Source organism: Erpetoichthys calabaricus, chromosome 11 (genome assembly GCF_900747795.2).
Source record: "Erpetoichthys calabaricus chromosome 11, fErpCal1.3, whole genome shotgun sequence".
Classification (NCBI taxonomy): domain Eukaryota; kingdom Metazoa; phylum Chordata; class Cladistia; order Polypteriformes; family Polypteridae; genus Erpetoichthys; species Erpetoichthys calabaricus.
In genome coordinates this window covers 95,181,804-95,207,965 of record NC_041404.2, presented here as the reverse complement: position 1 = coordinate 95,207,965, position 26,162 = coordinate 95,181,804, and the positions used below count along the sequence as shown (strand labels likewise).

The 26,162-nt window shown below is 39.8% G+C and overlaps 1 protein-coding gene across 1 annotated transcript in view; it reads right to left on the bottom strand.

Annotated features, from left to right (window-relative positions):
- The window catches only part of hspbp1 (HSPA (heat shock 70kDa) binding protein, cytoplasmic cochaperone 1), an 85,850-nt gene extending 66,317 nt beyond the window's left edge, over window positions 1-19,533 (bottom strand). The window contains exons 1-2 of the mRNA XM_051933713.1: window positions 19,378-19,533; window positions 152-286 (exon numbers count right to left, since the gene is read on the bottom strand). Coding sequence (XP_051789673.1) covers window positions 152-277 — 126 coding nt within the window. The 5' untranslated portion in view covers window positions 278-286; window positions 19,378-19,533. The remainder of the gene's footprint in view (window positions 1-151; window positions 287-19,377) is intronic.
- Window positions 19,534-26,162: the final 6,629 nt, after the last annotated feature.

Here is a 26,162-nt window from a genome sequence, read left to right as displayed (position 1 = left end):
AAGTAACAGTTTAATATGTCAACAATTTTTAATTCTGACAAAAATCTCATTTTATTTTAGAGCTAACAAATGATTTTAATTGATGGTTTTAGAATATGTATTTAAAGCTTCTGGACAACATCATAAAATCTATGTCTGTGATTTTACATACCTCCTCGGACATTGGTTCAGAAACCACAGGGCTATCTGATGATGTGCTGGCTTCTACAGCTAAGCGCAGCACACCCTGAAGGTTAGGAAGATGTGAATTGGATCCATTGTTACTCCCTTCTGCCATGTTACTGTTCTGGGGGAAAAAAGGGAAATGTTAAGGGGAGAGCTAGAACAAATTAGTTCATGTGTTTGCCAGAAAATGTATTTCATAAATTACAGATGGTCAGCACAAGCACATATCTGTGAAAAAAGTATGTCTTAAATTATGAAAAGGAAGAAATTACGATATCTATCTATCCATTTTGAAAATCCCACACACATTTGGATTTATATGGGAGGTGGGAGCTTTCTCTGGTGACATTGGACATAAAGATCACTATAGACAGGGTACCAATAGATCTCAGGTTAAAAAAAAATAATCTGACAGTTTTAGGAACTACAAAAACAAGGTGAAGACATACTTCCAAGAAGTTTGTAACTGATAATGTAGAATCCAAAATGTGTGCCAACTTCATCATTTACTGCACTGGTGGGGTTTAAAAAATTTAACATCCCAAGGAAATATTATACAAGTTTGATATAATAATTTTTATTACAGTGTGTTTTGACAAAATTCTTCAGATAAATGGGAAATACAGTAATCCCTCCTCCATCGCGGGGGTTGCGTTCCAGAGCCACCCGCGAAATAAGAAAATCCGCGAAGTAGAAACCATATGTTTATATGGTTATTTTTATATTGTCATGCTTGGGTCATAGATTTGCGCAGAAACACAGGAGGTTGTAGAGAGACAGGAACGTTATTCAAACACTGCAAACAAACATTTGTCTCTTTTTCAAAAGTTTAAACTGTGCTCCATGACAAGACAGAGATGACAGTTCCGTCTCACAATTAAAAGAATGCAAACATATCTTCCTCTTCAAAGGAGTGCGTGTCAGGAGCACAGGCTGTCAGAGAGATAGAGACAAAAGCAAACAAATCAATAGGGCTGTTTGGCTTTTAAGTATGCGAAGCACCGCGGCACAAAGCTGTTGAAGGCGGCAGCTCACACCCCCTCCGTCAGGAGCAGACAAAGAGAGAGAGAGAGAAAGAGAGACAGAGTTTGTTTTTCAATCAAAAATCAATACAGTAATCCCTCGCTATATCGCGCTTCGCCTTTCGTGGCTTCACTCCATCGCGGATTTTATATGTAAGCATATTTAATTATATATCGCGGATTTTTCGCTGCTTCGCGGATTTCTGAGGACAATGGGTCTTTTAATTTCTGGTACATGCTTCCTCAGTTGGTTTGCCCAGTTGATTTCATACAAGGGACGCTATTGGCAGATGACTGAGAAGCTACCCAACTTACTTTTCTTTCTCTCTCTCTTGCGCTGACTATCTGTGATCCTGACGTAGGGGGTGTGAGCAGGGGGGCTGTTTGCACACCTAGACGATACGGACGCTCGTCTAAAAATGCTGAAAGATTATCTTCTACCTTCTGTGTGCAGCTTTTAAGTATGCTGCACGGTGCTTCGCATACTTAAAATCTCAAAGGGCACGTATTGATTTTTTTATCTGTCTCTCTCTCTGCTCCTGACGGAGGGGGTGTGAGCTGCCGCCTTCAACAGCTTTGTGCCGCGGTGCTTCGCATACTTAAAAGCAAACAGCCCTATTGATTTGTTTGCTCCTTTGAAGAGGAAGATATGTTTGCATTCTTTTAATTGTGAGACAGAACTGTCATCTCTGTATTGTCATGGAGCACAGTTTAAACTTTTGAAAAAGAGACAAATGTTTGTTTGCAGTGTTTGAATAACGTTCCTGTCTCTCTACAACCTCCTGTGTTTCTGCGCAAATCTGTGACCCAAGCATGACAATATAAAAATAACCATATAAACATATGGTTTCTACTTCGCGGATTTTCTTATTTCGCGGGTGGCTCTGGAACGCAACCTCCGCGATGGAGGAGGGATTACTGTACGTGCCCTTCGAGCTTTTAAGCATGCGAAGCACCGTGCAGCATGTCGTTTCAGGAAGCAGCTGCACAAAAGATAGCAACATGAAGATAATCTTTCAGCAGTTTTAGATGAGCGTCCGTATCGTCTAGGTGTGCGAACGACCCCCCTGCTCAATCCCCCTACGTCAGGATCAGAGTAAGTCAGCGCAAGAGAAAGAGAAAAGTAAGCTGGGTAGCTTCTCAGCCATCTGCCAATAGCGTCCCTTGTATGAAATTAACTGGGCAAACCAACTGAGGAAGCATGTACCAGAAATTAAAAGACCCATTGTCTGCAGAAACCCGCGAAGCAGCGAAAAATCCGCGATATATATTTAAATATGCTTACATATAAAATCCGCGATGGAGTGAAGCCGCGAAAGGCGAAGTGCGATATAGCGAGGGATTACTGTAATCAAGATGATTTAGTAGCTTAAAAAACTTCACATTAATTGATAATGGAAATTGGTAAAAAGGTTGATCACACAAATTGATATTTTCAGTCCCAAATTTTCTAAGCATTACAGAAGTTTAGTTCCAATACTCCTTTACATGAGGTAATACAGCAGTATTGTTTTTCTATTGCAGCAAACTTCCTTGAGTGTAAACAAATAGCAGGTAGTGGAGGCTTATTTTATCAATGAACAAGAGGTGATTGGTATATTAGGTTTTACATGAAAGAAAGTGGAGTAATTAACAGAAAAAAGTCGAAAACCTACAACCACACGCTCATTCAGGAAGTGGTCCCCTGAGGCAGAGAAGGCTCTGTGAGACTGATTTGGAACTACAGACTGTGATATCCTGCAGGGATCATATAGTGAGAACATTGAGGAGGTTGTTGACTGCACTACTGACTACATCAACTTCTGTATGGACATTGTAGTTCCAGTAAGAACAGTACGCTGCTATGCTAACAACAAGCCATGGATTACAAGTGACATCAAGGGTCTTTTGAACCAGAAGAAATGGGCTTTTAAGGCGGTGATCAGCATGAGCTCAAGCACGTGCAGAAGGAACTCCAAGTCCAGCACAGGACAGCGAAGGAGCAGTACAGGAGAAAGCTGGAGCAGAAGTTACAGAATAACAGCATGAAGGAAGTGTGGAATGGAATGAAGATCATCACTCGCTGCAGCTCGAAGCGGCGTGCCACTATCGAGAGAGACATGGCGAGAGCAAACCTGATAAACAATTTCTTTAATAGGCTTGACCACCCTAACCCACTCTCACCTAAGAGTACTGCACCCTCCACCCATCCTTCTGCTGATGCCAGCATAGGAGAGAGTTTCTCCCCACCCACAATTACAGCAGCCCAGGTAAGCAGAGAGCTGAGGAGACTTCGTGCCAGCAAAGCAGTGGGTCCAGATGGAGTATCGCCACGACTGCTGAAGGCCTGTGCGTTGGAGCTGGGGAGTCCTCTACAGCGTATCTTCAACCTGAGCCTGGAACAGAGGAGAGTCCCGAGGCTTTGGAAAACATCTTGCATCACCCCAGTCCCAAAGGTATCACATCCTAGTGAGCTGAATGATTTCTGGCCTGTCGCCCTGACGTCACATATGATGAAGACCATGGAGCGGCTGCTGCTTCACCACCTGAGGCCATAGGTCCGCCACGTCCTTGACCCTCTGCAGTTCGCATACCATCCCACTTAGACAGAGGCTGTGGTGCTGTAAGAATTATGTTTCTGGACTTCTCTAGCGCCTTCAACACCATCCAACCTCTGCTCCTTAGGGACAAGCTGACAGAGATGGGAGTAGATTCATACCTGGTGGCATGGATCGTGGATTATCTTACAGACAGACTTCAGTATGTGTGTCTCTGGAACTGCAGGTCTGACATTGTGGTCAGCAGCACAGGAGCGCCGCAGGGGACGTACTTTCTCCGGTCCTGTTCAGCCTATATACATCGGACTTCCAATACAACTTGGAGTCCTGCCACGTGCAAAAGTTCGCTGACAACACTGCTATCGTGGGCTGCATCAGGAGAGGGCAGGAGGAGTATAGGAACCTAATCAAGGACTTTGTTAAATGGTGCAACTCAAACCATCTACAACTGAACATCAGCAAAACCAAGGAGCTGGTAGTGGATTGTAGGAGGACCAGGCCCCTCATGGACCCTGTAATCATCAGAGGTGACTGTGTGCAGAGGGTGCAGACCTATAAATACCTGGGAGTGCAGCTGGATGATAAACTGGACTGGACTGCCAATACTGATGCTCTGTGCAGGAGAGGACAGAGCCTACTATACTTCCTTAGAAGGCTGGCGTCCTTCAACATCTGCAATTAGATGCTGCAGATGTTCTATCAGACGGTTGTGGTGACCGCCCTCTTTAATGCGGTGGTGTGCTGGGGAGGCAGCATAAAGAACAGGGACGCCTCACGCCTGGACAAACTGGTGAGGAAGGCAGGCTCTATTGTAGGCACGGAGCTGGACAGTTTGACATCCTTGGCAGAGCGACGGGCGCAGAGCAGGCTCCTATCAATCATGGAGAATCCACTGTATCCACTGAACAGTATCATCTCCAGACAGAGGAGCAGCTTCATCGATAGACTGCGGTCACAGTCCTGCTCCACTGACAAACTGAGGAGATCATTCCTCCCCCACACTACGCGACTCTTCAATTCCACCCGGGGGAAGGGGGGAGTAAACGTTAACATTATACAAAGTTACTGTCTGTTATACCTGCATTTTTATCACTCTTTAATTTAATATTGTTTTTATCAGTATGCTGCTGCTGGAGTATGTGAATTTCCCCTTGGGATTAATAAAGTGATCCATCCATCCATCCATCTATCTATCCTATCCATTTAATTCTTTGAAAAAACATCAATCTAGTTCTGAAAGTCCCTAAAGTCTTACTGTCTACCACGCTATTTCATAGCTTATTACAAGCATCTATTGTTCTCTGTGTAAAGAAAACAGCATCTTTTTTTAACTCTTTATTAACACATTGCCGCATTTTTGCAGTTTTTTAAAATTTCCTATTAATTCTAAATTTAGGTATGTACCTGTCCTGCATTACATATAAAATATTTTTAAACTCAGTCTATCCTCCTTACACTTTGCTACATCTGCTCAAAATTTAGTTAAACTTAACCATTTTAATTATTGCATCTGCACTCTTAGAAAATACTGAGAATTGTATTATATTATGGTCACTTGACCCTAGTGGTTCAATTACCTCTACATCCTCAATTCTATGCTGATTATTTCAAAATACTAAATTTGGATAAGTTTAACCCAGTGTTGGGTGCTTTATCATACTGTACTAAAAAACAGTCACTGATTACTTCTAAAAACTCCTGCTCTTGTGCTCTACCATTTGCAAGGTTATCCCAGTTAATATTCAGATAATTAAAGACCCCCATATCCCCCTCTAAACTTGCCTATTTAATATTCCTAAAAAGATGTATATTGAAATTACTGTATGCATTGGGTGGTCTATAACACACTGCTAAAATAAGGCACTTTCCCTAATGCTTTCTAGGTGAAGCCACAGTTCCTCACTTAGAATGGGGAGGGGGATAAAAACTAATATGAAATTCCTGCTTGGTAAACAATAGGCTTTTTTTGTAGATTTGTACTATGCTCATTATTTGTTGCTGTGCGACAGAATATGTTTTGGTAATAAACAAGTACTACATAATTAAAATGGTAATCCATATTTTATAATTACATCTAAAGAATTATGTCTAGCTGAAACACTGAAGGAGAAAAAAAAAAAACACACCAGTATAAACATATTAAATGTACATTTTAACAGCAAAAAACTGTAGTGCAATTAATGATTAAAACCGACAAGTGCATGTATATTTACATTTAAGCAGTGTTTAGTTGCCAATATCAATTAATTGACTGTGTGAGAATATATATACACATTTTTGTTGTTAGAGAAATGGTGAAAACTACTTTTTTTTCTGTTAAGCCATGTTTCAGATAGGTACATTACAGAAAAAAAAAATGAAACAATATGACAGCTTGCAATTATGAGAAACATTCTAATTGTTTATGCCATATGTATTATGAATACATATTTTATTAAAGTATGTATTTTAAGGACATTTTATTTCTTTTAGTATTTTATTGTCACTAAACAATAAGCCTACAGAATTTAATTTTGTTAATAAAAAAAATGAAAAGTTAACACCTGTGGTCTATACAGTAGTTTAATTATAAAAATACACTTTAATATAGAACATAAGGCTAAAATGCATAGGTTATGCAGGATCTTAGTGTAAAAAGTTTTAAAAGAGATAAGGGAAAAAAATTAAAAAGTAAAAAAATAATCAGAATCGGACGATCGAGTGACATGAAAATCAGTAATCGGTTATCAACCTTAAAAAAAATCTGATTAGAGCATCCCTACCAAGAACACTCTCTGTGAGGTAGACCTATCAATGCCAAAGTCTACAATCAAGAGAAGACTTAATGAAAGTAAAGACAGAGGGTTTACCACAAGGTGCAAACCATTTGTAAAACCTCAAGCATAGGAAAAGCAGATTAGACTTTGTCAGAAAACATTCTTAAAGGCCTGTCCAACTCTGGAACGATTTTCTTTGGACAAAGGAAATGAAAATCAATATATTCCAGAATGTTGGAAAGAGTATGGAGAAGAAATGCCTCACGATCTGATGAATAAAGCATCCTCTGTGAAACACGGTAGAAGCAGTTTTATGCATGACCATGCATGCCTGCGAATGGAAGTCACTAGTGTTTGCTTTTGACAAAGTACACTAAGATAAATATATACCAGAATGTTGTACAGAGAGGACTATGGAGAAGAGAAGAAATGGCTCATGACCCAATGCATACCACATTATCTGTGGTGGAGGCAGTTTTATAGCATGATCATGCAGGGTTGCAAATGGAAGTCAGTCACTAGTGTTTATTGACGATATAACTGCTGGCAGAAGTAGCAGGATGAATTCTGAAGTGTATAGGGCAGTGGTCTGCAACCTTTATTATCAATAGAGCCATACTTGCCCCCTTTCCCAACAAATAAAATTCATCTGGAGCTGCAAAACCCATTTGATCCTTAAAATAGTTAACACAGTTTATAGAATTTTATAAATAGTTCTACTCTATATAAAAAACTATCACAGTGTATTTATGAAATTACAGAAACACAGAACATTCTTGACATTGTATTATAAAGGACAAAAGATAACATCAAATATTCAACTCTTATGAAGAGGAAAAAAAAATGCACTTTCATGTGCAGGCCTTTGAAATAAATTAAACACAACGCTGAACAGACCTATTCGAGTCCTTCTCATATTTGAGGAAAATAAATAAAACAAGAAGTAGCCCACTGTGAAGTAAACAAAACATATAGGTGCAGCCTAATAAAAAGAATAAACATAAAAGAGTCCAGTTTGTAGTCTGTATAATTATGACTTGAGACCATTTCAGCGTGATATCATCCTCTTTTGTTTTTTTAAAACCATTTTTTTTAACCATTGCACCCGAACACAAAACACAACCATATCAGCTCAGAGTCTAAAATAAATGTTTTTTGCAAAACAACAGGCCAATAAATGATAGTTTAATATGATTTCTGTTGCTGAACTTCACTTCAGGGCTGTAAGATGTGACACTGATCTTCACACAGCATTGCAGACTGTCATCTGTTAGGCAGATACTTTGATTTTATGTAGTTCATGCTTAAGAAAACCTGCTTGCATAAGTATATTGATCCAAATATGGACAAAACTCCAAATGCATACTTTTTCATGTTTAAGTTCATGTCAGGAATGGTATTCCATAATTCAAACTGTAGTTTGTTGGGTTTGGGGAGGTTTGCAATATCTCCTCATCTTTTCTCTTGAGTGAAAGTGGCCATCTGCAATTCATGTATTCTCCATCTGCAAATGGCTTTCCACGCCTTACTATCTCTTGAGCTGCCACAAAACTAGCAGCAGTAGTTGAGTTTGGAGACCTGATCCACTTCTTGAAAGGGCATTGTTCTGCTCAGCTTGCTCATCTCCAGCTTGGTATTTTTCAGCAAATGCTGTGCGCTTGTTATAGAAATGTCTTTCAACATTAGATTCTTTGCTGTTTGGTAATTTCTCGCCACATATCAAATATACACGTAAGCCAGCATTATTGGCAGTGAAAGCAAACAAATCTGCCCACACAGAATTAACACAAGAATCCCTGAAGCCTACAAAAAAAGTCATAATTCCGGGCCACCTTAAATTCCTTTGCACCTCTTCATCAGTGATTTTGTTTTGCAAATGTGTCAATTAGCACAAGCACCAAGCAGCATACTATTCCATCCCCTCCTCCGACGCAGCTGAAGTTCTACCAGCTCAAGTCTTTTTATCTGGGTGTGAGGTGCCTGGTGTTGTATAGGGTAAATAATATGTCATTATTTAGAATACATACATTTCATGTGTGTTCCATGTCTACAATGATCTGGGTAAATGTATGGGAGGCAAGAAATGCTGAACACATAACTAAACAGAATTGTTTTTCATGTTATAGTAAAAATTAATATGTGAAGACTGAAGTCCAAATATCATATAAACACTTTCACAAAAGGTGTAACAAAACAAGTGTGCCTTTATTCAAGAATATAACCAAAGAAAAAAAGAAATTATTCAATTTACATATTGTTGTCAATATGTAAAAACGGAAGCCCAAATATCAACTGCTTGGTTTGTGCAGAGTAGGAATGGCTGCTTCTAAATCAAGAGGTTGCGATCCCAAGTCTTTCCCACATTTACCAATTTGAGTATTGAGCTGCTATTATTATTACTATTATATAATAAAAACATACATTTACTTTGAGTCTGTAACAGTTGGTCTAAAGTTTTGCTACTTGTAAAAGATATCGTTGAAGGGATATAAGCAGACACACAAAGGCTGGTGAATCATGTGTTCTTGGTATCTCGTTACTTGATTTTTTTTAATTCAGTTTTATTCTTGAATAAAAGCACACTTGTTTCGTTATACCTTTGCGAAAGTGTTTATTTTATACTCCAGTAACCACTTAAATAATATCAAATCTGTCTCTGCCTCTCTCATGAACGCACACACACATCCATGCATGAAAATGCAATTATTTGAAAGCGCGATGTCATTTGAACCCGATTTGTCACAAAAAAAAAAAAAAAAAATCAGGAGTGGTCTCCCCTAGACTTTCGTGTATACTCAGATATGGGGATGGAGAGTTGAGGAGTAAGCATCAAGACAGTAATTATATTTTTATATTATGTACATAAAAGTATCATCGACAACAAATCAAATCAAATTAATAATATATTGAACAATTATTATACAAGTTGAATAAATCGGACACTGCAGCTTCATGAAGAAAAGGTAATGTACCACTTCTGGTTAGCAGAAAAAGCCCAAAAGTTGATAGAAATCTACATTTTGTACCTAATACTTGTATGCAAAATTTGGTTGACCTGAGTGAAAGCATTCTCAAGTTATCGTGTTTACAGACAGATAGACACACAGACATAATTCCAAAAATTCTAATTCCAATTCCAATAGTTTTCCTATATACGTGAAAGTCAGGAAGGTCTAAAATGATGAGATTTATCAGAATCTCGACAATGAATCTTTGGAAGATTGCAATACTTTCCCTACACTTCGGATACAAGAAAGTAAAAACAATCTTTGGGTTATGGTGCATGGTACTAGGAAGGCAGACAGACTTTTTTTGGGCTACATACACCATCAGCATGGCACTGCCAGATCTAAATACTAGTGTGGAGAATTGCATGCATACTGAATTGACTTCAGCTACAGGCGGAAGTTCGTGTCCCACTTTATGGTGCCAAGCAGTTTTGTTGCAGTGCAGCTGTTTATTAGGCAGCGAAGGCGACGTGAAGAAGTTTTCTGATGTTATGGTTCTGCCTATGTCCAGAAACGGCTTCACGACCACAGTCTCGGAAAGTCCTCCTGTGGGACGACTGGGATGTTTTAATAATAATAAGGAGTGGCTTTGCACATGTACATGCAAATGTGTCATTTTTCACACGTTCTGCATGGGTGTCTTTGTCGTCAAAGCACAAATTCCACATGATAGTCTGATAGCGGTCACGGGGTATCGTATCTTTGATTGCCGGTACAACAAAATACTTTTGTCCAGGCATCAACCACTGCACCAACTGTGGTCATTGCTATTCTCGTGAAAAGAATGGAGATAAACGCCATCAACTCAGAGAGGGAGAGGCAAGTTTGTTGTACCACGTGAATGTGACTGAAAGAATAAAACTGAACAAAAAAAAACTAACTTTTACAAGTAGCAAAAATTTACAACTGGTATTATGGACTCAAATCAAATATATGTTTTTATTATATAATAGTAATAATAGCAGCTCACTACTCAAAATGGAAAATGTGAGAAAACCCAGGATCGAACCTACAACCTCTTGATTTAGAGATAGTCATTCTTACCTCTAACCCACCCATGCAATTAATAAATGGGCTTGGGTTTTTACATTGTCACACACGCGTGTTTAGGAGACAACTAAAGGGCTTGAGTACATGTGATTCCATGCCGGACCAGGGGGTGGCGAGGTGCACTAATTCTCCCTTTCGATCTTTTGCAGACCATTCTAGGGAAATCCCGCCCAGCTCTGGGGCAGACAATGACACGTCACTTCCGGTGCCGGTCCTGATGACATCACTTCCTCCACTGGCCTTTAAAGCTGCCATCTTGTGTATAGAGCATCAGTTCTGTTTTGGACTCTGTTGTGTGAACATGTCTGTTCTAAGAAATCAGTTTTGCAGCCGGGAACCCAAACCTTCTCAGTATCTTATGGTTGTTTTTGTGACAACATACTGAGAGCAACATGTAAATTGAATCATTTCTTTTTCTTTGGTTATATTCTTGAATAAAGGTGCATTTGTTTTGTTATACCTTTTGTGGAAGTATTTGATATTTGAACTTTAGCCTTCACACATTATACATTTTACGTCAACATTTTATTAATTTTTACTATAACATGAAAAAAGTTTCTGTTTTAGTTATGTGTTCAATATTTCTTGCCTCGTATTTTCTGTCATCCTACATTTTCCCAGATGGTTGTAGACACGGAACACACATGATATGTATGTATTCCAAATAACAATATATTATTTACCCTATAAAATTCCAGACACCTCTCTCCCACATAAATTGAATTAAGCTAGGAGAACTTTAGCTATGTTGGTGGGGGATGGGATAGCAGGCTGCTTGCTGCTTGTGCTATTGGCACATGTGCAAAACAAACATGCTGATGAAGAAGTGCAAAGTAATTTAAGGTGGCCCGGCATTAGAACTTTTTTCATAGGCTTCAGGAATTCTAGTGTTAAACACTATCTATCTATTTTCTTCCAACACTTTTCTTGGATTAATCCATGATAGTTTACCAAGTGGAGTCAGAACTGCATATTATTCAACTGCATGGAAAAGTGCCTAGAAGTGTACCTACATAGGATGTGACACATACTTTAGAGGACGAAATAATAAAACTTTTTTTTTATTATTTCCAAAGAAATTAAGAAGGGTTCCCTATGAAAAGATTAACGACTGTGCACCAAAAATGAATAAACATAAAAATAACCATTATTTATTTCCACGTCATATTTGTTCAAAGCTACATAGAGCCATTGCTGAGGGGCTGTTCCAGAGCCACGGGTTGCCAACCCCTGGTATAGGGCTACACTATCTGCTCAGATTCAGCCAAATGTTTCAACACTGGTAGCGCAACACTTCACAGTACAGATGATCCATCCATCCATTTTCCAACCCACTGAATCCGAACACAGGGTCACGGGGGTCTGCTGGAGCCAATCCCAGCCAACACAGGGCACAAGGCAGGAAACAATCCTGGGCAGGGTGCCAACCCACCGCAGTGTACAGATGATTAAGGAGCTAAAACATACTGTGAAAGCAAACCAAGAATTTTTCAATGCAAAGTAGTGGAATATTCCTCAAAGACCAACTGACCTCAACCCAGTTGGACATGCATTTCACTTGCTGAAGACAAAACTGACAGTAGAAAGTCCAACAAACAAGCAGCAACTGAAGACAGCTGCAGCAAAAGGACTGGCAAAGCACCACTAGGATGGAAACGCAGCACTTGGAAATGGCCTGTTTTCCAGACTTCAGGCAGTCAATGAATGTAAAGGACTTTCAACCAAATATTGAAAATTATCATTATATTTATTACTAGTCATTTAGCCCGTTACAATAACGGGCGCTAGAACAGTAGTGCATAAACATTAGTAGGAACAGTCTATATTAAATGGCAAGGGACTTTGACCTCATTCTTTTTGTTGGTCGTATTTTTCTTTCTTTCAGCCTTTCTTTTGTTGATGTTTACTTGCTGAGCTGACCGTTCTTCGTGGGCTGCCGCCATGTATTGTGTGTCTTTAATTTTCTGTGACAGTAATACGGTCTTGTACGGCTCTATTCAATAAGGGCGCGCACAAAAAGGCGAGCTTCAAAAGGGTGACCTCAATTGAGCGCGGCGAATAAAGGCATTCGTAGATAATTTAGTTCAAATGGCTCTGGAATATGTGAAGAGCAACAAAGGTGCAGATCTTTATTTACGCGCACCTTTATTCGCTGCACCCAATTTAGGCCGCCCTTTTGAGGCTCGCCTTTTTGTGCGCGCCCTTATTGAAGGATGCCTGTGCGCGCCCTTATTGAAGGATACCGTCTTGTACGTCCGCTGGCTTGTACGTCCGTAATATACCTTTAATTTTCTCTGGTGGTAATACTGCCGTGCGCGTCGGTAATATGCCTTTAATCTCCTCTGACAGTAATACTGGCTTGTATGTGGCTGTAATATGCGCCACTGTATTGTGTACCTTTAATTTCCTCTCGCAGTAATACTGGTTTGTATTTCCGTAAAACGCCTCTAACTTTCTCTGACAGTAATATCGCGCATCGCACCGTGCCCCGCGCATGCGCACTTCATCAGAAGACACCCACACACGGACACCTGGACGCACATAGGGATTTTATATATTTATTATTATGTTTGTTTGACCAAATACATATGACCCCTTGAAAATAAGGGAACCATACATAAAAATGTCTCTCTTTTCTAAACAGCTCATATGATATTTTTGTTAAACCTCTTGAATTAAAGATGAATGTCTATACTTCAATCACATCTTGATTACTTTGTTTCAAATCCACTGTGGTGGCGTACATAGCCAAAATCATGAAAATCACGTCAGTGTTCAAATACTTACGAACCTGAATGTATTGCATATCGGCAAAATGCTTAAAACTACTGAGATATTACAGCCATGTGAAGAAATATGTACACTATATGTTTATTCTTTTATAACATGTATACATATCAAGGTATAACAAACTTAACAACACATTTACATTTTGTAGTCCAGTGTATAATTTAAATAAACATAAGTGCAAATTTTGCTTGAGAAAAATGTAAGCATTCTTCTACATTTATCACATACTCCAAATACATAAAATTAAACGTAGATGCGCCAGATCAGGCGCATCTGATTAGAACATGATTAGAGGATCCTGGAGGAACCTTATTTTGTAGCCACTTATGCATGAAGTGTCATGCCGGTGGGACAAAGACATATTTCAAAGTTGTATATGTATGCTGCAGTAAACTCACAAGTTAATCAAAAACAATAATGTTATTTTTTCATACCCAAGAATGTCTCCTTCTAAATAAATCATAAGTTTCCATGTTGTCTGCTCTTTCTCATCATTAAAATATGCAATCTGCACTCACATACCCCCAATACAATCACTGCATTTCAACTGAGTGAATCTGCTTTTATCAAAGACCTCATCTAAGTCAAGCCCCACACAGCAAAAAGCTCACTACCATTGAACAGCTGAGTTTCATCCCATTCTCATTATGTACATTTGTCTATGATTGGTCATTTATATTACATATCACACCTGTGAATAAAATTCAGGAAATGAATGGCTTCTGTGACAGCTCATCTTTACGCACTGTTACAGAGAAACCTTGAGTCAGATTCTGATTACAACTTTGACTCTAATGAGATTGGCATGTTAGATGAAGGGCTCAATGCTATGCTTAACTTGTAAATACTACTTTTAGTACAACTTTGAAGCATTGCAGCATACAGTTTTACATTTTAAGCATTGTACGTACAAGTTTATCAGTCATTTTCTAACCTGCTTAGTCCTGAACAGGGTTGTAGGGGTCTACTGAAGCCCATACCAGCTAGCATAGGGCGCAAGGCAGAAACAAACCCTGGACAGGGCACAAGGCAGGAACAAACCCTGGACAGGGCGACAGTTCATCACAGGACAAAGGAACACACACACAAACACATACAGACACACATCCACCAACCACACTCTAGGGACAATTTCAGGATGACCAATTGACCTAACCTGCATGTCTTTGGACTGTGGGAGGAAATCAGAGAACCCAGAGGAAGCCCAAGCAGAACATGCAAAGTCCATGCAGGGAAGACCCGGGACACAAACCCTGGTGTCCTTACTGTGAGGCAGCAATGCTACCACTGCACCACCACATTGTGTATAATTTTTTTTTATTATTTAACTGTAACTGCAATACTTGCTTTGATCGCATAGGTGAAAGAAATTAAATACCTGTATTTCCAAAAAAGAGACACTATGTCACATAGAAGGGTGGCACGGTGTTGGAGTGGTAGCGCTGCTGCCTCACAGTAAGGAGACCTGGGTTTATTTCCCAGGTCCTCCCTGCATGGAGTTTGCATGTTCTCCCTGTGTCTGCATGGGTGCTCTGGTTTCCTCCCACAGTCCAAAGACATTGAGGTTTGGTGCATTGGCGATCCTAAATTGTCGCTAGTGTGTGCTTGGTGTGTGGGGGTGTGCTCTGCAGTGGGCTGGTACCCTGCCCGGGGTTTGTTCTTGCCTTGCACCCTGTGTTGGCAGGGATTGGCTCCACCAGTCCCTCATGACCCTGTGTTAGGATATAGCAGGTTGGATAATGGAAGGATGGATGGATGTCACATAGGGTGCTTAAGGATAAAGTGAAGCCATCTGCCAGAAGACTAACGCTCAGCAGAAAGTGGACCTTGCAATATGACAATGACCATATGGAAACCAATAAATTCACCAAGGAATGGCTGAAGAGAACGAAATGGAAGGTTCTAGAATGGCCAAATAAAAGCCAGGATTTAAATCACATCAACATGCCTGAGACTGGCAGTTAATTTTAGGAAACGCCAACTTGAGGTTGTTTCTGATACCAGGTTTACAGCCATGGGTGCACTTACTTTTTCCATAGATGGAAATGGCACATCTGTTAATTTTTTGTTGAATAAATTATTGCAAAGTCAACTTCCAAAGATACTGTTAAAATGAAGATTAAACCTTGACATATCTATATACAGTCAAAGTAAAAAGTATGTGAACCCCTAGGAATTATCTACATTTACCCTGTATGTCTAATTCCCATATAAAACATGGTCATATCTTCATGATATGATATGAACAAACACAGTCTCCTATAACTAAAGGCAGAGTGGTGGCTCTGAGGCTAGGGATCTACACTGGCAATCGGAAGGTTGCTGGTTCGACTCTCTGTTGGGCCCTTAAGCAAGGCCCTTAACCTGCAATTGCTGAGTGCTTTGAACAGTGAGAAAAGCGCTATATAAATGAAAAGAATTAAAGATACACAGATTTTCAGAGAATTTCTGACCATATTGAATAAATCATTCAAACTGTGAAGCTGAAGGTTGGAAAAAGTAAGTGAACCCTAATCTAATGTCTTTTTAAAAAGCTCATTGCAGTCAGAATTTAGCACACCTGGAATCCATTTAATGAAACAAGTTCAGAGGTGTGGCCTTTGATTGATAAAAAAAAACACTATAAAGTTTGAGTTTGGGCTTTTGACAAGAAGCATATCCAGATGGGAATCATGCCTCGCACAAAAGAGCTGTCTGAAGAGCTACAATCGAGAATTGTTAATCTACATAAGGCTGGAAAGGGTTACAAAGTGATCTCAAAGATTTTAGATATTCATCAGTCTAATGTTAGGCTATAAAAGGAGACAATTTGGTATTGTGGCTACTCTGCCTAGAAGTAGGCGCCCTGCCAAGATGACCCCAAGAACACAAAGCAAAGTCAGCAATGAGGTAAAGAAGAACCCTAGAGTGACAGCAAAGGAAGTCATTAGAACTGGCTAACATCTCTGTTCATGAGTCAACTATACGCAAAACATTGAACAAGAAAGGAGTCAAATTGCAATACACCAAGATGGAAGCCACTGCTATCAAAAAAGAACATTGCTGAACGCTTGAAGTTTGCAAAAGAGCACTTGGACACTCCACAACAGTACTGGGAAAATGTTTTGTGGAGTGAAGAAACCAAAATTGAACTGTTTGGGAGGAACAAGCAGAACTTCATTTGGCTAAAAAAGGGCACTGCATATCAACATCAAAACATCATCCCTACAGTAAAGTATGGTGGAGGGAACATCATGATTTGGGCCTGCTTTGCTGCATCAGGGCCTGGACAGCTTGCCATCATTGAGGGAAAAGTAAATTCATAAGTTTATCAACAAATTCTCCAGGATAATGTGAGGGTGTCTGTCCGTCAACTTAATCTCAAAAGAGGCTGGGTGATGCAACAGGACAATGACCCCAAACATCACAGCAAATCCATAGCACAATGGCTTCAGAAGAACAAACTCCACCTTTTGGAGTGGCCCAGAGAGAGCCCAGATCTCAATCCTATTGAGATGCTGTGGAATGACTTGAAGAGAGCCATACACACAAGACAACCAAAGAATATGGAAGAGTTAAGGCAGTTCTGCAGGGAAGAATGGGCTAAAATTCCCCCCACACAATGTGCAGGTCTGATCTGCAGTTACAGGAAGCACCTGGTCGAGGTCATTGCTGCCAAAGGAGGGTCAATCAGTCATTAAATCCCAAGGTTCACTTACTTTTTCCACTACCACTGTGAAAGTTGAATGCATTTGGAAAACAAAAACGTGAAAGAGTAGAATTTGTGTGTCATTGGCTTAAGCTCATTGTGTATATCAGTGCCTGTGACTTAGATGAAAATAAGATCACTTTTTACTACCAATTCATGCAGTAAACCAGATAATTCCAAAGGGTTCACATTCTTTTTGCTTTGACTGTATATTAACAAAGAACAAACATTTCACTGGGTGTTCTTGCTTTTTCACTTTTTTATTTTTACGAGCTATATTACCCTGCCGGGCGGCACGGTGGCGCAGTGGGTAGTGCTGCTGCCTCGCAGTTGGGAGACCTGGGGACCTGGGTTCGCTTCCCGGGTCCTCCCTGCGTGGAGTTTGCATGTTCTCCCCGTGTCTGCGTGGGTTTCCTCCCACAGTCCAAAGACATGCAGATTAGGTGGATTGGCGATTCCAAATTGGCCCTAGTGTGTGCTTGGTGTGTGTGTGTGTCCTGCGGTGGGTTGGCACCCTGCCCGGGATTGGTTCCTGCCTTGTGCCCTGTGTTGGCTAGGATTGGCTCCAGCAGACCCCCGTGACCCTGTGTTCGGATTCAGCGGGTTGGAAAATGGATGGATATTACCCTGCCCTACATTGTGGTTATTTCATCACCTTGTGCCTTTGCAGTGATACTATAGCAGAACTAATTTTGCACTGTTCATTTCTCTGCTACATATTTAGTCTAAGATCTCAAATTAATCACCCATCCTTTTAATCTACTTACTTCAGCATTGCAAGCATTATTATCTATATTGGCAACAGTGCAAGCAAGACTGGAACCAAACCTGAACTGGCAACATTTCATATGTACACACTGACTTATTAATTTCACTTACAGTCACTGTGTGTATCTTTGCACCCAATGCTGCCAAGGATTGGCCCAATCAAACAAAACGGATAGATAAATATACTCTGTAAAATGGGACACTCTGGAATTCTACTAAAATGTTATTTTTACAGTTATGGAATTAAGAAAAAACTATGAGCTGAAATTGCAGAATAAAATGTGCAGCTCACATGGACTACTTTTTGTCCTGATAAAGCATTAATACTGCATTCCAAATAACACAGATTGATTGCCCAGTACAGTGAATAACAATCTATGACATACCCAGTCAGGTATAGTCATACTTGAATCATTGTTTCTGTCTAAAGTTCTTGAGCATGTAGCAGTCTGCCACCTCACTAGTTACTTAACTTAAAAGTTAATGCAACCCTTTCAGTCTGGTTTCAAAGCAGAGAAAAGCTGTGAAACTGCTCTGTTTAAAGTAACTAATTACAGTATTTGCATAAGGTAGCATACTCTGAGCAAATCGGTATTTTAATTCTGTTAAACATTAGGGCAGCATGTGACACTGTCAAGTATTACAATTCTACCATCCAAAATAGAGACCATCTTGGGTATCTCTAGCACTGCCCTCCAGTAGTTTAAAACATATCTGTTCATTTTGGCAACAGCCACGCGAGGGGTTCCTCAAGGGTTTGTCCTCGACCCTCTCCTGTTCTGCATCTACATGCATCAAGCTTGGCCATATTATTCATATCTTTGGACTGGGTCGTCATATTTATGTGGATAATACTCCAATCTGTTTCAGTATTAAAATGAAAATTTTCAGAGTTTTTTTCACCTTACAATCTGCCTCAGTGAAATTTAAACCTGGATGGAACAGAACTCTTTAAAATTAAACTGTAACAGAAGAGAATTAACTTTTTTTAATAACTTGGGGATTATATAATCAGACCTCCTTCTACTTCAAGGAATCTTGGTGTCATTTATGATTCCTCCCTTTCTTCCTAAGAAAATTTCCATCTTCCACATTCCACCTTCATAAAATACCCCGTGTTCACTCATTCCTCTCTTTTTCAGATGCTGAAAAACTTACTCATGCGTTTATTACATGCGGAATCGACAATTGTAACTGCTTACTGGCAGGTGCTCCTTCTAATCTGTTGTCACAGCTCCTACTGGTTCAAAACTCTGCTGACAAATTCCTTAAACAGATCCACAACAGTGAGCAGCTAACACCCATCCTGCTGTACTACATCCCACTTGTGATCACTGGTAGCCAAGCGAGGCTACTTTGAAGGATTAAAAACGTTTTTGCGCAACATAATTACAAGCCCTGATGATGAATGATTTGACATACATGTTTCACGTATAAACAAAACTTAACTTCATGCGCGTTAAGAACGAGTTAACGTAACTTGAGCTGTGCCTCGTTTATATTAAGATCCTAATCCTTTAAAATATTAGCAGCGATTTACCTGTAATTAATCTTAATTTCTGTGAATTGACTAATAATCTTAAATCTATATACCTCGACACTGCTGGTATTCCTTTCCTGCCTTCGGTGAATATTCCAGGAATCACTCTTACATTACTCTATGGACGTCGCCATCTTGGAAGCTTGAAAGACCACGACGCATGCGTTGCTGCAAACAGACAGGGGTCTCAGATTTGACAGGCACTTTGCCATCCAATCACAGTCATAGTCCCGCCCAACCCTACAAAATCGAGCTGCTGCCCACAATACCTATGCCGTTAGACACGGAACGCCCTTCATATCACGGACTGCCCCTAACGCCAGTCATGGAACGCCCTTTGATGTCAGGTTCGATTTGCCAATCATCGTTTTTGTCGGCGCTCGAAGGAATGGTGGACTGAATAAATATTTATGAAAGCTTTTTGAGGAAAGAGGAATAAGACAGAGTTTGAAATCAAGATGGCATTGAGTTTGTTGCAAGTTTTTTAGATAATATCATGCTTTACTGGCAGGGTACGAATTATACTAGAGTGTAGTGATGGGCGGAGTGAAGCCTCACGAAGCATCAACACATTTGAAGCAATTGTGTCGGAAATCGTATCGAAGCTTCGAAGCATTTGACACTCACCTCTCTAGTGACACCTCCTGGCCATTTTCATTAACGTTACAGAAACTTATGATCCACTTCAGTGACGTCTGTTAAAATTCTTATTGCTTTTATTTTTTCGCAGCTACAGACTGACAACGAAGAGAAGGGATCGTCAACAGCTTCTAGTGTCTGATGTCTAAAAAATATAAATATAACTAACGCCGACAGGCAGAATGCACTATACGATAGCAAGAGTTAAGCAAAATAAGACGCCTCACCTCATGGATTCCCGGCTCTTTCAATTAGCATTTACTTTTGCATTTTATCATTATAATCGCTCCTGTTACTAATATTGTAATTAACCCTGATCTTTTCTTGAGATCACATTTAATAGCCTTAAATGTTTTCTTTGGTCTGACTTAATTAAAAAGGAGTAGACAGAAAATAAAGGTTTATCCCTGTACTTTGCCATGATATAGGTAAGCACATTTGAGAAAAAAAAATGTGAAATCCTTAAATCACAGATGTTATTATTCGATCAAGTATTAAACTATTTCATTTATTAATACTTTACAATATTTTTTGCAGCTCAAATGTAACGAGTTCGCTACGAGAAAAGATACCGTCAGTGGCTCAATTAACTAAGGTGGTTGCTTTTCAAATTCTGAGCATAGTGCTAGCCCGAGTTCGATCCGAACTAAAGACTCATCATAATTAATAAAAATTTAAAAAATAATCTCGAGTGAAATCTTTATAACCAATTTGAACTAAATAATTTTGAGAGATACTGTGGAAGGATCGCATAAGAGATCTGTTCGTGAATCATCCCCAATTAGAATCGCCATCAAAATGCGATGACTAATTGCGTAAGGCAGCTCACGTATTTACATTAATTCATCTTCTATTCATCGCCATTTGACGTCCATGAACCCCTCCATTGAATAAGGTGATAACAAACCCACTGTAGTGGATCAGGTTGAATTTGCTCTGCTGCACCAAACATTCAAAGGTGTCAATCCGGAGCACATCAGAGAGGCTGAGAGACACGGCGCAGATCAATCACCGGCACACAGACACACACGGGACACTCCAAGATGAGCAGTGCATGTATCAAGGTCGGCATTAAAGATCCTCTTGAGTGCTGAGGCAACAACAAAAAGCAGCGGGATAAACACATCTGGACCTGCTGCCGAAAAAGCATTTGCTTTTAACAACAGCATCCCTCCCTCGTGAACACATCTTCAAGGTCCGGACAGACGATCAGGAAAAAGTTGTCTTAGTCACAGCACTGTGCAATAATAAAACATTTCCTAAAACATATAGTCGTCCAGTCTGTATCATTCCTAAGCAATCTTCCAGTTATAGAGGCACAATCCCAGTTACTAACACATTTATCGTGTAGCTCCCCCCACCCCCAACACTCAAAGTAAGAACACATTCCACCTTATTAATTTAATATTTAAAATTTTAAACCGCTAAACCCGCCATCAACAACTACAATAACAGTTGAAATCGTCACTCACATAATTTTTTTTGTTATAGACATAAAACAAGATGCCCATTTCCATTTGATATACTGTATCTTTACTAGTGTTCTCGACTTGCTCACTCTCAGTCCACGGTGGAATTTGCTGTTAAATGGAAAAAAAAAAGAAAAACAGACTCTTTTGGGTCACAATTCACAATGGGTGGACGTGGGACCCAAACCCAAGCAAGCCTTATTATGGAGCGGCAACGCTACCGCTGCACCACTACTATTTTCAGCAGAGTGGATGTATATAATGCATGTTTTGTATGTATGTATGTAATGAAGACAAAAACAATGATATATAGATGTATACTATATGACATACATTCAGTGTTGCATGAAAACGTTGCATGAGGTGAAGAATGGATATTTATGAGAGTATTATAGTGAGAGATGTGTTGTCACCGTATTACTAAAGCTCTTCTTTGCAGCATTATGCATTCTACAAGTCGGAATTTGTATGATGTATAATTTATAATTTTATTTTTTACCACAAAGTATTATCGGGCACAATCATTTAACATGTATGGATCATCCACAAACATTCATTTCAATGGGAATTCTGTCGAGTTTTTGAACTCTGTTGATGCCATATGTACTTCAAACGGGAGCTCGTCAGCACCAAGCAGACATGCACACTGGAATAATCAAGCTTGGTTAGAAGCACTGAGCAGACATGCATACTAAGATTGCATCATGACGGAGCTCTGAAGCCTCAGACATCCGTAGTACTGAGATCATGACGGAGCTCTGAAGCCTCAGACATGCGTAGTACTGAGATCATGACGGAGCTCTGAAGCCTCAGACATGCGCACTGGGTTAACTGAGGCTTCGAAGCCTCGAGCAGATTCGAAGCCTCAGACATGCGCACTGGGTTAACTGAGGCTTCGAAGCGTCAAGCAGATTCGAAGCCTCAGACATACACACTGGGTTAACTGAGGCTTCGAAGCCTCGAGCAGATTCAAAGCCTCAGACATGCGTAGTACTGAGATTGGATCATGATAGAGCTTCGAAGTCTTGAGCAGACATGGTCACTAGTTACTGAATCTTTGTGAAGCCTCAGCACACTCAAAGGCATTGACCTCTATATTTTGAGAGTCTATCTGACACTTAACTCTCTAGTTATATTTTGTAATTCGTATTGACATTACACACTTCACTTAATATAGTTAAACTACAATTCAGGTAGTTGCTGAGAAGTAATTATTGTTCTTGTGGTTTGCTGTGATTTCCTTTGTCTGATACATAGTGTCAAAGATATATTGTCATATATCAACTTTATACATATAAAAAGATTAGGTAAATCGTGCAACCTTTTTATGGAACGCTTAATTTTGTTCAAAACCGAACGTCATATAGTATACATCTATAAATATAATTTTTTTGTCTTCATTAGGAGAATTTAACAATGTTACTCTCGTGTCAATTAAACCAATTTAACGTGTATATGTCAAACAACATATTTCCACATCTGCCGCAGTAAGAACAGTAGTAGTAGTTCAGTTGTTCGAAGCTCGCTAATTATCCTGATTAGGTGGCTCAATGGTATCGCAACTGTCTCTCAGTAAAAACACCAGCGGTTCGCGTCGTCGATCCTCCACTTGTGAAAGGTTTTTTTTTTCAATTCCTCCATTTAGCAATATTTTCAGCTTGGATGGATAGCGAGCGAATCGAGCTGTCGAGGGAAGGTTGGGCCGCCGTAGTCGGGCAGGGGACACACGTCCCTAATTATATTGTGTATGTAAAGAGTTTCACTGTAAAACGTAATAAGCTTCATATGTGTGTGCTTGGAGACCCTGGTGTCGTACTGAATTTGTATTGTAGAAAAACAAACTACTGTCCAGCATGCCTAAAGGTGTCTTTTCGTTTCTGATCGCTATACGGCACTACCAATTTAAGACAATTCGCTATAAACAGTTTCAGCCAATCAGCGCCTTCTAAACATGCAGAATGACAGTGTGAACCTTTATTGTAGCGGCGCAGCATCTTCGTTTCAGTCAGTCATTGTCCTGTTAGAGTATTTACTGTTAAGTGCTGCTTGAGGTAGCGTTTATAGTACAACAGGTAGCCTACGTAGTTCTTAAATTGGTATTGAAATGCACACATAAGTCTCCTAAACTATTTATTGAAATGCCTACATTTACAGTGTCCGTTTTAGGAAATTGTAGTTTTTACTTGTTCCCGTTATTAGGAATTACAATTTCTCAGTGTCACATATTATTCGTTACTACTCGCGAGTCCCGCATCATTGAGATTCTGATTTATATTCTGTATAAGCAATTTTTTTAAAAGGAGCGTTACTTGAACTGACTATAGCTGATTTGTCAACTTCTTAAAATGACTTTATTGATTTGATGTTGACAATCATAAGGTCAAAAACCAAGGAGGATATGAGTTTGCATGGACTGTGCTGTTTCTTTTTTTTCGTGACATCGCATCAGTAGAGAGTGCGTCAAGTTAACAATGCATTCTGTCCTAAATGAGAGCGCATACGCTTTTTGATATTTCCTAAAGGCCAATGTGTCTCAATTTGCTCATTAATATATTTTGACAGTGTATTTTAGTGAGAATGATTATAAACATATTACCCATGTTCATTTCCCATGTAGATAAGTAACGTTTGGTGAGAATAAATAAAAAGTAACAACACATATAATAGTTATGTTGCATTGTTTATGATTAACAAAATTAATAGTTTATCTGAAATATTCTACTTATACAGTTGATTTATTCCACTTCTGAAGGTGTACACTGTCGGTATTCTCCATTGCAATTGCCCCAGAGTGTAAGGTGTGCCAGTGCAACTGAAGGGTGGCAGACGAGCTCATGTAATGGGTGACAAGGCACATCCTCACCCTGATGCTGAGGCTCTTGTCATGAATATTCCCATCTTGTGCTTTTTCTCGTTCCTGCCAGTTTACTATTATTATTGTACACATATGTAGAGGAAATGTGTGTCTTATTTTATGTCTATGAAAGGAAGGACGGTAAAGCCTTGAATGAAACTGAGTGTTGATGCTTTGGGTGACACGACAGGTGAGGAGCAGGGAACGTTAAATGTGACAGTGACTGCGGGGGATTGTGGAACTGGAAGATGGTTTAAGAACGTGTAGTACTTAGATTGCGTCATGACGGGCTTCGAACGGGGCTTAATCAACTCAGTCTGAGCCGGAAAGAGAATTGATTAATTCATCTCTCGAGTCTTCAGGTTTGAGTCGTTCGTTCATCACGTGACAGCCCCATAAGCTTAACCTATGCAGTCTGAGCCGGAAAGAGAATTGATTAGTTCATTCCTCGAGTCTTTCGAGTCATTCGTTCTTTTGTCACGTGACCACTTACCGGCTCAGTAGTAGCGAATCATAGACTAAAGACCCAGGTAAACAATGAATTAATATTTTCTGTTTCTTATAGCATTATAGTTTTGTCTTGTTTGTAGTGTGATCAACATTTGTGTAAGCAGTAGATGTGTTAGGGAGGTAACAGGTAACATTTTAATTATATTTTGCTAAAATGAACGAAATGACTCGAAAAAAGATTCGTTCATTTTGCTGAACGAGACTCAAAGGTCCGAGTCGGTAAAATGATCCGAACTTCCCATCACTAGTTAACAGAGACCAACACCAAGAGAGAGCCCCACTAAAAGCCAACACAAAACAAAACTTCCTCCTTTTTCATCTATATTCAAAACTCCACCCCTCAAACACCGACAACTCCACCTACATCCCACATTCAGTACGATTGGGATGTCAGGCTGTTATTTTGAGCTCTGATCCCAACACAGTACATAACAGAAAATTTTAACAAGTAGCTACAAACAGAGGTCAAGTGTTAAAGCAATATTCAATTACCTCCTGTTCAAGAAAGTTCAAATTAGAATCTAGACAATGGGTAGAAGAACAGCCAGTTATTTATTATTATTATTATTATTATTATTATTATCCATCCATCCATTTTCTAACCCACTGAATCCGAACACAGGGTCACGGGGGTCTGCTGGAGCCAATCCCAGCCAACACAGGGCACAAGGCAGGAACCAATCCCAGGCAGGGTGCCAACCTACTGCAGGACACACACACACACACACACTCATGCACCAAGCACACACTAGGGCCAATGTAGAATTGCCAATCCACCTAACCTGCATGTCTTTGGACTGTAGGAGGAAACCGGAGCGCCCAGAAAAAACCCATGCAGACACGGGGAGAACATGCAAGCTCCATGCAGGGAGGACCCAGGAAGCAAACCCGGGTCTCCTAACTGCGAGGCAGCAGCGCTACCACTGCGCCACCACAACATTCAATGTCTCATGCATTCTTCAAAAATACTGCTTTAGAAGTTTTGTTTTTAATTTAAAGAAAAGCCAAGCAAAATGACACCAAATGTTTGTTCTTGTGCTTGTTTGTCAGTTTTAAGAACTTTATATCTATTTCATATTCACCAGAGACACATAAGTATATTTAAGTCCACAGTGGAACCTACAGTTGTGTTTGGTGCTCAGGAGTTTGCTTGTCTATCTATACTAATAAAAGGCAAAGCCCTCACTCACTCACTCACTCACTCACTCACTCACTCACTCACTCACTCACTCACTCACTCACTCACTCACTCACTCACTCACTCACTCATCACTAATTCTCCAACTTCCCGTGTAGGTGGAAGGCTGAAAGTTGGCAGGCTCATTCCTTACAGCTTACTTACAAAAATTAGGCAGGTTTCATTTTG